The following is a 16,422-nucleotide window of genomic DNA, read 5'->3' on the forward strand; positions in this document are numbered from 1 at the left end:
CTTTCTTTTAAAACTCGTCAGTCTATTCTTGTTCTGAGAAATGAAGGCTATTCCATGCGAGAAATTGCCAAGAAACTGAAGATCTCGTACAACGCTGTGTACTACTCCCTTCACAGAACAGCGCAAACTGGCTCTAACCAGAATAGAAAGAAGAGTGGGAGGCCCCAGTCCACAACTGAGCAAGAGGATAAATACATTAGTGTCTAGTTTGAGAAACAGACCCCTCACAGGTCCTCAACTAACAGCTTCATTAAATAGTACCCGCAAAACACCGGTCTCAACGTCAACAGTGAAGAGGCGACTCCGGGATGCTGACCTTCTAGGCAGAGTTGCAAAGAAAAAGCCATATCTCAGACTGGCCAATAAAAATATAAGATTAAGATGGGCAAAAGAACACAGACACTGGACAGAGGAAGATTGGAAAAAAGTGTTATGGACAGACAAATTGAAGTTTGAGGTGTTCGGATCACAAAGAAGAACATTTGTGAGACGCAGACCAAATGAAAAGATGCTGGAGGAGTGCTTGATGCCATCTGTCAAGCATGGTGGAGGCAATGTGATGGTCTGGGGGTGCTTTGGTGGTGGTAAAGTGGGAGATTTGTACAGGGAAAAAGGGATCTTGAAGAAGGAAGGCTATCACTCAATTTTGCAACGCCATGCCATACCCTGTGGACGGCACTTGATTGGAGCCAGTTTCCTCCTACAACAGGACAATGACCGAAAGCACAGCTCCAAACTATGCAATAACTATTTAGGGAAGAAGCAGTCAGCTGGTATTCTGTCTATAATGGAGTTGCCAGCACAGTCACCGGATCTCAACCCTATTGAGCTGTTGTGGGAGCAGCTTGACCGTATTGTACGTAAGAAGTGCCCATCAAGCCAATCCAACTTGTGGGAGGTGCTTCACGAAGCATGGGGGGAAATCTCTTCATATTACCTCAACAAATTGACAACTAGAATGCCAAAGGTCTGCAAGGCTGTAATTGATGCAAATGGAGGATTCTTTGACGAAAGCAAAAGACACAATTATTATTTATATTAAAAATCATAATTTCTAACCTTGTCAATGACTACATTTCCTTTGCATTTTGCTATATTTCTTATTCAAATTCATTTAATGTATGTTTTCATGGAAAACAAGGACATTTCTAAGTGGCCCCATACTTTTGAACGGTAGTGTATATTTTTGTAAATATATAAAGCACCAGTCAAAATTTTGGACACACCTACTCATTCAAGGGTTTTTCTTTATTTTTACTATTTTCTACATTGTAGAATAATAGTGAAGACATCAAGACTGAAATAACAGGTATGGAATCATGTAGTAACCAAAACAATTTGAGATGGTTTGGGATGAGTTGGACCGCAGAGTGAAGGAAAAGCAGCCAACACATCCTTTGCCTTGATGACAGCTTTGCACACTCTTGGCATTCTCTCAACAACTTCACCTGGAATGCTTTTCCAACGGTCTTGAAGGAGTTCCCACATATGCTGAGTTCTTGTTGGCTGCTTTTCCTTCACTCTGCGGTCCAACTCATCCCAAACCATCTCAATTGGGTTGAGGTCGGTTGATTGTGGAGGCCAGGTCATCTGATGCAGCACTCCATCACTCTCCTTCTTGGTCAAATAGCCCTTACACAGCCTGGAGATGTGTTGGGTCATTGTCCTGTTGAAAAACAAATGATAGTCCCACTAAGGGCAAACCAAATGGGATGGCGTATTGCTGCAGAATGCTGTGGTAGCCATGCTGGTTAAGTGTGCCTTGAATTCTAAATAATTCACAGACAGTGTCACCAGCAAAGTACCATCACACCTCCTCCTCCGTGCTTCATGGTGGGAACCACACATGTGGAGATCATCCGTTCACCTACTCTGTGTCTCACAAAGACACGGCGGTTGGAACCCAAATTTGGACTCATCAGACCAAAGGACACATTTCCACCAGTCTAATGTCCATTTCTCATGTTTCTTGGCCCAAGCAAGTCTCTTCTTCTTATTGGTGTCGTTTAGTAGTGGTTTCTTTGCAGCAATTCGACCATGAAAGCCTGATTCACGCAGTCTCCTCTGAACAGTTGATGTTGAGATGTGTCTGTTACTTGGACTCTGTGAAGCATTTATTTGGGCTGCAATTTCTGAGGCTGGTAACTCTAATGAACTTATCCTCTGCAGCAGAGGTAACTCTGGGTCTTCCTTTCCTGTGGCGGTCCTCATGAGAGCCAGTTTCATCATAGCGCTTGATGGTTTTTGCGACTGCACTTGATGAAACGTTCTTGAAATTTTCCGTGTTGACTGACCTTCATGTCTTAAAGTAAAGATGGACTGTCGTTTTTCTTTGCTTATTATGGACTTGGTCTTTTACCAAATAGGGCTATCTTCTGTATACCCCCCTACCTTGTCACAACACAACTGATTGGCTCAAATGCATTAAGAAGGAAAGAAATTCCAGAAATTAGTTTTTAACAAGGCACACCTGTTAATTGAAATGCATTCCAGGTGACTACCTCATGAAGCTGGTTGAGAGAATGCCAAGAGTGTGCAAAGCTGTCATCAAGGCAAAGGGTGGCTACTTTGAAGAATCTCAAATATAACATTTGTTTATCACTTTTTTGGTTACTACGTGATTCCATATGTGTTATTTCATAGTTTTGATGTCTTCACTATTATTCTACAATGTAGAAAATAAACTTTTGACTGGTAGTGTATATATAGGGCGGTGCACAATTGGCCCAGCGTCGTCCGGGTTTGGCCGGTGTAGGCCGTCATTGTAAATAAGAATTTGTTCTTTACTGACTTGCCTAGTTAAATAAAGTTTAAATAAATAAATAAATAAATAAAAATATATATTTTTTTCCTTCTTTATTACTTTCCCCTAACCCAACCACCCCTCCCCTAATTGGAGTAAACTAATGGACAACAATACTTATGCTTCCACTTGCAGTTTATACATACTACATACATTTCACGGACAGTATAATTGACGTTAGTTATCTTTTGTTTGTTTTTAGTCCCAGCCTTGGCTACCCTCAACCTTTCCATCTATCTCTGAAGACCATCCAGTTTTGATTTCTAGCTGCCATATATTTTTCCACTGTGCTGTGATGTTTCACAAAAGTTCTGAACCTTTCTATTGTCATAGTTTCTACAGATTGTAAATGAAAGACAATCACCTTTGCTAAGAGTATTATTATATTATTGATCGATTGACTATGACCCAGCAGTGCTATTTGCAGAGTTGGCTCCAAGTAAATGTTGCATTTTGTCAGCCATTCCTGAACCTGCGACCAAAAACAAGCTACATATGGGCAGTACCAAAACAAGAGATCTAATGATTGTCTCTTCGCAGCAAAATCTGCAGAGCTGGGATGGTTGTATCACCCATATATACAGTGCATTCGGAAAGTATTCAGACCCCTTGCCTTTTCCACATTTTATTGTTGATTAAATTAATGTTTTTTCTCATCCATCTACACACAATATGCCATAATGACAGTGAAAACAAGTTTTTAGAAATGTTAAAACATTTAAAACAGAAATACCTTATTTACATACGTATTTAGAACCTTTGCTATGAGACTTGAAATTTAGCTCCGGTGCATCCTGTTTCCATTGATCATCCTTGAGATGTTTCTACAAGTTGATTGGAGTCCATCTGTGGTAAATTCAATTGATTGGACATGATTTAGAAAGGCACACACCTGTCTATATAAAGTCCCACAGTTGACAGTGCATTCAGAGCAAAAACCAAGCCATTAGGTCGAAGGAATTGTCCGTAGAGATCCGAGATAGGATTGTGTCGAGGCACAGATCTGGGGAAGGGTACCAAAAAGATTTCTGCAGGATTGAAGTTTCCCAAGAACACAGTGGCCTCCATCATTCTTAAATGGAAGAAGTTAGGAACCACCAAGACTCTTCCTAGAGCTGGCCGCCCGGCCAAACTGCGCAATCGGGGGAGAAGGGCCTTGGTCAGGAAGGTGACCAAGAACCCGATGGTCACACTGACAGAGCTCTAGAGTTCCTCTTTTCAGATGGACAACCATCTCTGCAGCACTCCACTAATCAGGCGTTTATGGTAGATTGGCCAGACGGAAGCCACTCCTCAGTAAAAGGCACTTGACAGCACGCTTGGAGTTTGCCAAAAGGCGCCTAAAGGACTCTCTGACCATGAGAAACAAGGTTCTCTGGTCTGATGAATCCAAGATTAAACTCTTTGGCCTGAATGCCAAGTGTCATGTCTGGAGGAAACCTGGCACCATCCCTACAGTGAAGCATGGTGGTGGCATCATCATGCTGTGGGGATGTTTTTCAGCGGTAGGGACTGGGAGACTAGTCATGATTGAATGCACTGTATAACATTCTATTGGTTGCAAGAATTTTGTATAATTATTTAAATTATAAAACTCTTAAGTTTTGAATCCGGCGTCTTGTGTATCAGTTCATAAACCATGTGCCATGGAATCGGTACATCGAAAATCTCCTCCCAACTATTTTGCAACCTGTATGGTACAGCTGTCAATGTTTTGGTCCTTAAATGAAACTGGTATCGTTTTTTATTTATCACAATTTTCTTTAGCCAATTTTGTTCTTTAATGCAGGGCCAACAGACAAGTTCCTTACCTTCTCCCCTTTCCACTTGCCTCCTCCATTTTAGTTAACTGCATGTGTGACAACTCCTCCAGTGCTATTTCTGATATAATTTACAAATACCGTTTTTATTTATTTTCCCCCCAAATAATGTTTTTTTTCAATCAATTAGTATATTTGAGTTTAACCATAATATTTGTTGTAATATTTGTTTGGTCTTTTCTGGGGGATTAAACTGAAATTGCAACCATTTTCTATTGCTTGTTTTAAAAATAGCTATATTTTGGAGATGGTTTAATTTTCAAATAACCGAAAGTGAGAGGTTGTAATCTGAATGAAGAGAAAAAGGCCATTCTTGAACAAGGGGTGAGCCATTCTTACTAATCTGCTAGAGAAGCAGATCGTATTTAAGTATAGTTTTTGTATGACTGAAGCCTTTAGTGAGAGGTCCAATGCTTTAATATTTAATAATCATTATATTAATAGACCCGTTTAATTTTGTCTGGCTTGCCGTTCCAAATAAAGTGGAATATTATTTTGCTCATTGAAAAAACAAGTCGTTAGGTGTAGGCAGGGCCGTAAGTAAATAGTTCAACTGGGATATGACTAAAGAATCAATCAGGGTGATTTTTCCACAAATAGACATGTATTGTCCTTTCCATGGTAGCAAAATCATATCTAATTTGGCTAACTTTCTATTAAAATGTATTGTAGTGAGATCATTTATTTATTTCGGGATATGAATACCGAGTATGTCCACTTCACCGTCTGACCATTTTATTGATAAACCACGCGGTAATGGAAAAGTTGTATTTATTAGAGATCTTATATGTAATATGGTACACTTATCATCATTCAGTTTTAATCCAGAGAGGTTGGAAAAATTGATCTAGATCCTCAATGAAGCTGTGCAGAGATCCAAATTGCATATTTTAAAGAAATAATGAATCGTCAGCGTACAATGACACCTTTGTATTTAAGCCCTGGATTTCTAGCCCCTTGAAATTATTGTTTGATCTGATTTTAATAGCTTACATTTCGATGGCCATAATAAATAGATATGCCGATAGTGGACAGCCTTGTTTTACTCCTCTTGACAATTTAATACGGGCGGCGGCAGGTAGCTTAGTGATTAAGAGTGTTGTGCCAGTAACCGAAAGGTCGCTGGTTCTAATCCCCGAGCCAACTAGGTGAAAAATCTGTCGATGTGCCCTTGAGCAAGGCACTTAACCCTAATTGCTCCTGTAAGTCGCTCTGGATAAGAGCGTCTGCTAAATGACTTATTATTATTATTATTATAATACTTTCTGAGAAGTAGCCATTATTTACTATTTTACACCTGGTGTTACTATACATAACTTTAACCCATTGTCTAAGGGTCAAAATTAAAAAGTCCAGGCATTTATATATAAATTCCAGTTGTACATTATCAAAGGCCTTTTCAAAGTCAGCTATGAATACCAGGCCTGGTTTCCCAGATTTTTCATAGTGTTCTATTGTTTCCAGTACTTGTCTTATATTAGCTCCAATATATCGTTCATGTAAAAAACCTGTGATTAGGTTTAATAATATCTGACAATACCTTTTTAATTCTATGCGCTATGCATTTTGCTAGGATTTTGGCATCACAACACTGAAATGTAAGGGGTCTCCAGTGTTTTAGGTGGACTGGATCTTTATATTTACCATCTGTGTCCTGTTTCAGTAATAGTGAAATCATAGCTTCTTGCTGTGAGTATCTGATCGTCTACCAGTGGTTAGAACATGTTAATACCACATTCAAAACATGCACACACACACACACAATTCCACCAGCCTTCTGCAGCTGGCAGATTTTGGGGGCGTAGAGTGGAGAGGAAGTACCCCTCTGGCCTGTCCTGTTTTCTCAGCTGGACTGTCTCGGAGTGATGTGTGTGTGGGTCTGTCTATGCTATGTGCTTGTGAAGAGACAGGCTTGGTGCCAGGGCTAACTGTATCTGTTCTCTTCCCCCCACAGTACGATGCCATCCGGGTGAACCAGCTCTATGAGCAGGCCAAGTGGGCCATCCTGCTGGAGGAAATAGAGTGTACTGAGGAGGAGATGATGATGTTCGCCGCCCTGCAGGTGAGACCTGTGTACTATATGTGTGTCAGTGTGTGTTTGTGCGTGTGTGTAGGGATCATGTTCATTGTCCTGGTTGAGGACTGCTTACTTAGCCCTGCAGTAGTTACCTTCTCTATGGGCTCACTGCCTTGCGAACAGAACACAGAAGAACAGCAAATTATTTGAATGGGCATGTTGCCCAGTGTTGAGACTCTGATGTGGTGGGTGTCTGATCTGCTTTGCAGCAGTACACAGAAACATGGTCCTCCTATTAACTGTATGCAGGGCTGTATGCTTGCACAGAGCAACTGCAATGAAAACCAAATGATCCTGTCTGTGACGCCTTGTTTCTAGAAACAACCCACTCCAGACTCCTGCCATTAAAGGTGGTGAGACTAGACACCTCACTGACACTTTAGACTTGTTCAAGTGCTGTTCAACCCCATAGTTAACAACTGCTGTGGACCTATCGGTTATGTCACTGCTTCTTATATACATGTTGTGTAATATAAGAGGAATAGTGAAGAGCGGGAAGGAGAGTGAAGGTAGGATTTGGGGGGGGTTGGGTTGCCCCCTGAGCCCAGGGCAGCCCTGTTATTTCCAATCCTCGTAAAGCCTGAGTGACAGGACATGGGGACACCAGTGTGTCCTCACCCTAACGGGTCATTATAGAGTAACCATTACACTGGACTCATCCCACCAGATGGACCACCCACTCCAACCCCAACCCAACCTGTAGCCTCCTACACATTCCTCAATATCCCCACTTAAATTGAAAGGTGTTACCGTGCTGGGGTCTTCAACAGGGGCCGGGGTGTTTATTAATACACCATACACAGATGCTAATCTGCAGTGTGTTTGGATTAGCAGCTAGCATGTCTCTGTCTGTTAGCGCCGCTATCTATCGTTATCTCTTGCTAAGTTAAAGGTAGCTGTGACAATCATGGCTATGGTTTCACTGAGAGGTCAGGCAGGAAGAGAAGGGATGGATTTATTACAGTAAGAGTTGAGTGGTCTCTGTGTCCAGGGAGCTGGCTATCACCTGGATATGTCAGTGTGGCTAAGTATAGCGATTAGCCCGCCATGTCCAGCACAGTAAACAAGCGTGTATTTGGAATCCTGCCCAGAGAGTGGGGATAAAGGCCCAGGGCATGCCTGCCAGTCAGCCTACTGCCCCCAACTCCAACCCTACACATACAAAACACATGCGCTAGAAACACACATGTACGCACCAGAAACATACACACACACACCCCATCCCCCCCTTCCCCAGTGTCAGTAGAGCGTGGGCGTCAGAGGTGGAGAAGTGGTGACATGGAGGGAGAAGCCTTTGTCCTACATTATGGACACACTGCGCTGGCTATGGCCGCAGAAGCGCAGTGTGTCCTGAAATATGCCTATCTTCCTCTCCCTCTCCCTCCCCCCTCTACCTCTCTCACCCCCACACCGTCTCTCTAACTCACGCTCTCTCCCTCTACATTTACATTACATTTACGTCATTTAGCAGACGCTCTTATCCAGAGCGACTTACAAATTGGTGCATTCACCTTATAGCCAGTGGGATAACCACTTTACAATATTATAATTTTTTTGTTGGGGGTGGGGTAAGGGGGGGTAGAAGGATTACTTCATCCTATCCCAGGTATTCCTTAAAGAGGTAGGGTTTCAAGTGTCTCCGGAAGGTGGTGAGTGACTCCGCTGTCCTGGCGTCGTGAGGGAGCTTGTTCCACCATTGGGGTGCCAGAGCAGCGAACAGTTTTGACTAGGCAGCTGTTCATTCATATCAAGAGGGAGTAGGAGGTGGGTTGGGTTGACAGTATATATACAGTTTGTCAACTTGTATTTAGTGTTGGTGAGTCATAGGCTTAGTGCCACTGGGGGGGGGGGGGTAGACCAGACCAGACCATGGTGAGACTGGCTCTATGTTGGTACAGAGGATAGTGTGAATGAATGGCCAGGTAAGGCCAGAGACTCGTCCCAATATTACAAACAGGATTCTGACCAGACTAGATGGTATTTCCATTGTGAATCAATGCAGAAATGCTGCACGTGATGTCCCAAGTCTGCACTACTCACATGTGCTCCTAGTAAAGACACATTTACAGTCACTTAAGATCTGCTGAGATTGCGGCATCTAGACCCTCCCACCATTTCCCCTACTAAATAATCCCCTTCCCCCCCCAAAGCCACTCTCTGTCTCACAGACATGGTTTCTACACACTGTACGCACACACTATCCATTGTCTATGAATGCTTTGTTTTACAGTCATATTTTGATGGTGTAGACCTCGTATTTACTGAGAAATGTGGTAACATGGGTATTTTCTGGTACTCGCTTCAAAGAATTCAAAATAATTATTGTTAACTACCAGTTAGTGCTTCATGGTACTGACTTCTACAAAACCCAAAGAAACTCAGAAGTATTTATTGGACAATCATCGTGTTTTTACCACTTCATATGCTATGAAAGGGACTAGGCAATCACTACCAATGTACATCCAAACGAAACCCAGTGGAGCAAAACAGAAAAGTTACATTAACAGTCATTATTTTCCTAATGACATTCACAATATCAAACAGGAGACTGGTGTTGGCACATTATTCACTGTCATGGCATATAGGGTAAAGGACTATAGGCTAAACATTAGCCCCTTCTCTCTCTGTCCCCCAGTACCACATCAACAAGCTGTCCATCATGTCGTCAGACAACCACATGAACAACAGTGAGAAGGAGGTGGACGAGGTGGACGCTGCCCTGTCAGACCTGGAGATCACCCTGGAGGGAGGCAAGACCTCCAACACCCTGGTATTACACCTTACTGTCCTATACTAACCACAACCCTAACCCTGTCAGACCTGGAGATCACCCTGGAGGGAGGCAAGACCTCCAACACACTGGTACAACTACTGCATTTTACTGTAATTCAGAACACTCCCTCCTCTCTCAATGAAATTCTATTCTTGTCATTATAATCCAAATTTGTGCTGACTGATCAACACAGTGTCAAGTTACTTTTCAATGTATTCCCGAAACCTGAAGTCGCCATCCACAAGTAAAAAGTAGCAGGCATGTGGGTTGCACACGAAGCATCCAAGTAAAAGAACAAACATATTAATGATCATTGCTTGCTTGCGTGACCTGTGTGCAGTCAAAATAAAATGCCATGCTTGCTAACTTGGTTAGCTATGTGATAAAATGAAACAGTTTTGAACACATCAACTGTTTTAGACTTTTTTTTTTACCAAGCAAGATAAATAAACGTTCAATCAGTACAGAATGAACGCGTGCTGTCATCACCAGACTGTCCATTTAAATAGTGTCAAGTTGATGAATCTATAACAGGGTTCGTAGCGTAACGGTTGGCGTCACCGCCCTGGGATTTGAAGGTCCTGGGTTCGCCTACCAGAGGGTTTATTTTGACCATTCTCTTTCATGTATAGATTTTGACACCCCCCTCCCTTTACCGACACACACACACACACACCGGCGCGCAAACATGCTCCTTTTCATTTATTAAGTGTCTCTTAAAAGAGCCTTTGGGTTCGTTGGGCATTGTTGAGTGGCAAGGGACAGGGAGTGTGACGTGTACTGGTACGCTTGTCTTGCTACTACGGAGGAGAAAATGGTGGAGACCAGCTTTCAAACTCTCAAGTAAGACATTGTTGCCCTCATCTGTCAGATGCACTCCATCTCTACAGGACAAATGGACACGTTGTAAACGTTTCTCCTTTTCTGGCGCCACTTTCTTTCATTTGAGAAGCTAAGAAATGTGTCAAGCTGGCCCGGGTGGAACTGGAAAACTACTGACACTTTGCATATCTGAATAAGCGTATCGTACACTATCAGTCGCACTTATGTAGCCTTTGTTCTCTTCCAAATGAGTACTCCCATCTGTTTTCATATTTATACTGCCATTTATAAATGTGGGAATGTGTGCTCTTTTACTGGAGTGGACAGCATTACTAAGGACATTTGTAGCTAAAGGATTTAGAGTGCCTATCCAATGTCAGATTTGTAAATATGTATTCTTAAGTGTTTTGTACTTGTCTAATGACTTTGTATTTTACAGGTGTTTCTCAGCAGTTTGTCATTTGTCACAGGGTTTGGATCAGGAGTTACCAAAATTGCTATTGACGAGCCACAGTGTTATGCAGGCTTTTTTGTTCAAGCCCCGTGCTGTTCATCGAGACCTTGAATAGTACAATCAGGTGTGGTAGAACTAGGCTTGAACAAGACATCCTGCATAACCCTGTAGCTTAAAGAGCAATTAAGGCCATCCCTGAACTATATCTGATGAATGTACGATTGTAAATTGTATATTTTGTAATAACTCACTATTGTTTACAGGTAATGTAGTATCCTACTAGGCCTTTCTTCAGTAAACTTTTAAGTACATTTTCATGTTAATGGTACATGTTGATTATTTTGTGTGTTTTCCAGCAGCTTTCTCGATTGTCTTGTTACAAGAGATCAGTGAAGAATAATTCAGTTTACACCATATATTGCCTTAAATGGGTTTCTGGTTTTTCCCTTTTCCGCTGGAAAATCAGCTGTTAATATAAAATAAATACTAATAACTACATTATTTCAGTTGCCATTTGTCATTATTGTGTACTTTTACTTTACTTTTATTGCTGTGTAAAAACCATGGAAATTAGTCAGGCTGTTTGAGAAGGTTTGAATCCTAAGCAACCTGCCTACACATTGTTGGAAGTACAATAGACCAACGTAGATACTATAGTAGGTCAAGGCTGTGTGCTGGAAAATCTTAGAGCATGGGTGAGCATCGGTGAAGTACGCATTGTGGTGCACATTCCCTTTTTCGGCTTCAGACCAATGCCTACTTCTCACTTAAAACTCACTGCAAGGCAAAAAGCTACTTCAGAAGGTGTAAATTCTAATTATGTATATAAACACTAGATTGCTGATGCAATGTGTTGGCCAGTGAAAGGCTTTGAAGCCACCGGTCGGCCATATTGGCACTCCCCAGTACTAGCAGTCCTCCATAGGAATGAATGGAATTCTACACTATTTCAATTAAATGTTTCAAGGACAAAATTACATGTATTTAAGTATTTTGTTGTTGTAGTGGGGACAGTAACATTTTCTAACAATTAACCTTTAAGGGAAATGTTATATATTTGATTATTTGTATGTTTAGCTCACATAATATAATTTAAAAGTATGCATTAGGTATCTGTAATAGAATAAACGTTGTAAAAAAGAATGTAGACATTAAGAAATACATTTCTATAGCTTCCAAAATATTTTTTACAATGGTGGGGGAGTGCGAAGCTGAAGGTGCGGTGGCTTCAAAACAGCACCCCTGTCAGTCATCTAGTGTATATATAAATAATTGATAAATTCTGTATGGGTCGGGGATATCACATGATGTGGCCATTGTTAAAAGTGCCTGCCCCAACAAATTGAAGTTTATACAGCTTATCTGAGGAAGTTGAAGCTTGATTACCTAACTAATGTTTTATTTTATATGCAACTCTGAGCGATGACATTGCAAACATAGAAAGTCAAACTTGAGGTCATTGTTAAAGTTGTGCTTTATAATCCTGTCCTTGTCCTTTATCAATAATAACCATTCAACCAGCACTAAACATGTTTGTTCCTCTCTTCCTCTCAGGGTGATATCACGTCCATTCCTGAACTGGCTGACTACGTCAAAGTCTTCAAGTAAGTTCAACAACTGCTTTGGCGGTAGAAGTTGTCTTTAATCACAGATCTAGGATCAGTGTATCATCCTGAAATCCATTAGGGGGACATTCTAAACTGACCTTAGATCAGTGGCAACGGGCCAACTAGCCAGTTCCTCCCAAATCCAGACTGCCTCCGTTGATTCATTTTGGCCCTTCCTTGATGTCTGCTAATGACTGGCGATGCGCCTTTCAAGAAGGCATTGTCCTTGGGATGTTAAATCTAATACTATGGGAGCAGGAAACAAGGTTTGGGCCCAAATTGGAGAGCTGTTGTCTGTTCAGTATCAAACTGGGCTGTATGGATTGTGTTTGTGGACGGGCTTGTTCCCAGGGCCAGCTGATTGGTAGGGCTCAGGATGTAACAAAAACACTGATTACTGCAGGGATTCGGATTTACGTTAGGACTAGGACCAGTTATAATGGTCCTCTTTAGCTCATGGCGGGTTATATTGGTCCTCAGTAGCTCAGTTGGTAGAGCATGGCCCTTGTAACACCAGGGTAGTGGGTTCGATTCAAGAGACCACCCATACATAAAATCTATGCACGCATGACTAAGTCGCTTTGGACATAGTATCTGCTAAATGGCATATGTTATAATATTATTATTATTATTATTATTATTATTATTATTATTATATTATAGGCTCTAACTAGGGCACAGAGCAATAGCTTATACATAGCTAGGTGCCCAGAGTTTTTCATGGTCTGGTATGGTGGCGAGTAAAAACCCCTGGCCCTAGCCATAATAGCCTTTTGGCCACAGGCCCGTGCTGACAAGCAGGTAGCTCTTTAATAATGTTGTAAAAATATAAGCTGTAAACTATTACGGAGAGGCATTTCCACAGTAATTGTCTTCCATTAAAACTCATGCCCAACGTTGGCTCCTCTCCCGTTCATGCTGCTGACTCCGTTATGGACCACAGAAGGAGGCTGAGAAAGCTCTCTCTTTCTTTCTCTCTCCTTTTTTCAGTTAGACTTGGCCCCTCTTAAGTGGAAGAAAAGTACCCCCCTTTTTTATGAGGCTCGACGGCTCTCCTCTTGGTGTCTGGGGTTGGGTTAGCGATGCTAAGCTATGTGTTTTGTGATTCAAGCAGAACTGACAACCCCCGTCGCTCTTTTTCTCTCTGTTCTATGTGTTTTACAGGCCAAAGAAACTGACACTGAAAGGCTACAAGCAGTACTGGTGCACGTTCAAGGACATCACAATTTCCTGCTACAAGAGCAAAGAGGAGGCTCATGGGACACCCTCTCTCCAAATGAATCTAAGAGGTACGAGTACACACACATACACACACACACTAAAGAATGCAACAGTTCCTTTATGACCTGAGTCTGTGTGATCCCCAATAGTGTGTGATAGATGGTTTTGACCACATCCCGCCCCTTTCCTCTCTGAACTGTTCCGCGTTTTTGTAGGTTGCGAGGTGACACCAGATGTCAACATCTCCGCTCAGAAATTCAACATCAAGTTGCTTATCCCTGTAGCTGACGGCATGAACGAGATCTGGCTGCGGTGTGACGCTGTGAGTACGGCTCTCTGGCCTCCCGCAGGAAGACCCCCCTCCCCCCCGGGGGGAAACACTGATACTGTAAATGCAGTCCATATAGTCATCTTATAATCATAACCACCATCCTTCTCTCTGTCTACTCCCTCCCCTCCCCATGCAGGAGAAGCAGTATGCCCACTGGATGGCGGCATGCCGCCTGGCCTCTAAGGGGAAGACAATGGCAGACAGCTCCTACAACCTGGAGGTCCAGAACATTCTATCCTTCCTCAAGATGCAGCACATGAACCCTGACCCCCAGTTCATTGCGGAGCCAGCCGTCACCAACGACATCAACTCTGAGTGCCTGGTGTCACCGCGCTACCTGAAGAAGTACAAGAACAAGCAGGTAACTGAAATAACCAGGGTCTGTGTGGAGAGGAGACCCCTTTTATGTAGCCTACAGCTGAATGGCCCTGGACTCAAATATGCATGCATGCAGATACATACACTGCGAGTGAACAGACAAGTCTATGGCAGCAGAAAGCAACCCTGGCTTAACTATATTTAGATGCATTGATGTTAGTCAGGTGAAAGTTGAAAGATAGCCTTGGGAGGGAGGGAGGGAATTCTTCCAGGGGGAGATTGTTGTTTACCCCCTTGATGCACCCCAGCTGGGCGCCGCCTGGCATCTGGGTTGTCCTGCACAGGAATGCAACCTCCCTCTCTCGCTCCCTCCTTCCCTCTCCAAGGGGATCCAATGACAGCGGACCATGCACTCAGCAGTCTAAAAGGGAGGATTACCACAAGTGAGGCTCAAAGTCTATCTCCTTACTCTAAACTAGCTTCCTTCCCTCGTCTCCATTCTGTCATTATAACTGAAAGGTGACTAGCAAGGAAGCTAGTTGACTGGATAGAGGTCCACCATGTTAATTTCACCCATCCATGTCCTTCCAGATCTGTGCTCAAGAAGGAAAGGAGAAGAGAAAAATAATATAATGCTAAAGACTATTGAGAGAGACAGACAGAGAAATCCAGACACAACCTAAAGGAGTTGTCTCACTGAGAACTCAGAAGCAAACCACCAAAAGCCAACCAATGATGAGAAGTCACTTACGCATTAGGCCCTCATAGGCAGAGATTAACTTGTTTAAGGGGCAGGAACATTGTGCTCTGTACTTAGCAAATTCCCATGTAAATAACAGGCTGATGTATATACTGTACATTGGAACTGCTGAGCACATGACTCCACAGATGGGAGTGGGAGTGGCCTTCCCTCGCTTACTCACTCAATGTGGTTCTGATTAAGCTGTATAGGAAAAGAGGGAAGTTATTTTGGAGTGTGTGGTGGTTAAGTGTGACTCCGTACTAGTCTGGGTTTGGACTGTAACCATAGCTTCAGCCTGGCGTGTTACTGGGTCGTCTAGGAAAAGAGCATGGGGAAGAACCACTCATGGTGTGTCAGTGAGAAGGGAGGAGGGGAGAGCTCATCAAACAGGAAATGTCTATCCTGGGTGGACATCCGTTTCCGCTGAATCACACTGAAATTGTGTTTCTGTCCCAAAAAAGGAAAGAGAAAGAGCCAAACTTGTTTATTCGGCGTTGCTGCCCAAAAACAGGAAATGTGTGTGAGAGTGTGTATAGTCTGTAGTGTGCATGTTTAAGAGAAAATGGGCCTCCCACTCAGATCTCATTCAAATTCTCACTGCTTCAGCCTCTCTACCCAGACCTGCGGGGCAGTCTGTCTGTATGGGGCTGTGGTTCTGGCCCATATCCAGTCTCTGTCTCAGTGTGAGGCTGAGCTCCAACCCAACGGAGCCTAGCTAGGCAGGCAAGGGATGTCCCTAAGGCACCACATGAAACACTCATCTCATCTCTGGCTGGACAGGGCCACTGGCGGTGGGATTAGCTAGGGAAGTTTTGAAGAGCATTGTGTGCTTTTTGTGAGAGTTTGTTCTGTAGTGTTTGTGTTTGTGTATGTTTGGGAGGGGAGCTTCAGGAAATGAGTCCTCCCTGGGAATGCAGAATGGGAAGCCAGGCTGAGAAAAGCCACTCTGTCAGACAGCTAGTTGTGCTGTGGGACCACTCAGTCAGACAGCTAGTTATGCTGTGGGACCACTCAGTCAGACAGCTAGTTGTACTGTGGGACAACTCTGTCAGACAGCTAGTTGTGCTGTGGGACCACTCAGTCAAGACAGCTAGTTATGCTGTGGGACCACTCAGTCAGACAGCTAGTTGTACTGTGGGACAACTCTGTCAGACAGCTAGTTGTGCTGTGGGAGAGATGCTTGCAGGACACTGCCTCTCCTCTTTCCCTTTCCCCCCAAACTGGACTTCCTCTTCTCTGACCCCCCCATGGGACTTCCTCTTCTCTGACCCCCCCATGGGACTTCCTCTTCTCTGACCCCCCCCATGGGACTTCCGTGCTCCAATCCCAGCGGATACGCACAGGAATGTATAGATCACTGGGAGTTGGACTAGATGGTTTCTTAACTTCCTAGTCAAACATACAGTTTTACATAAGAGAAAGCAAACTGGGCAGGCCAAATAACAAGCACAATG

The 16,422-nt window shown here is 43.1% G+C and overlaps 1 protein-coding gene across 6 annotated transcripts in view; it reads left to right on the plus strand.

Annotated features, from left to right (window-relative positions):
• LOC121539449 (fermitin family homolog 2) overlaps positions 1-16,422 on the plus strand; it is a 107,897-nt gene that overhangs the window by 78,831 nt on the left and 12,644 nt on the right. For all 6 annotated transcript variants that reach the window (XM_041847950.2, XM_041847952.2, XM_041847953.2 and 3 more), the window contains 6 exons: positions 6,578-6,685; positions 9,336-9,470; positions 12,304-12,353; positions 13,521-13,645; positions 13,793-13,899; positions 14,045-14,269. In XM_041847950.2, coding sequence (XP_041703884.1) covers positions 6,578-6,685; positions 9,336-9,470; positions 12,304-12,353; positions 13,521-13,645; positions 13,793-13,899; positions 14,045-14,269 — 750 coding nt within the window. The remainder of the gene's footprint in view (positions 1-6,577; positions 6,686-9,335; positions 9,471-12,303; positions 12,354-13,520; positions 13,646-13,792; positions 13,900-14,044; positions 14,270-16,422) is intronic.

This window comes from Coregonus clupeaformis, chromosome 25, assembly GCF_020615455.1.
Source record: "Coregonus clupeaformis isolate EN_2021a chromosome 25, ASM2061545v1, whole genome shotgun sequence".
Classification (NCBI taxonomy): Eukaryota; Metazoa; Chordata; class Actinopteri; order Salmoniformes; family Salmonidae; genus Coregonus; species Coregonus clupeaformis.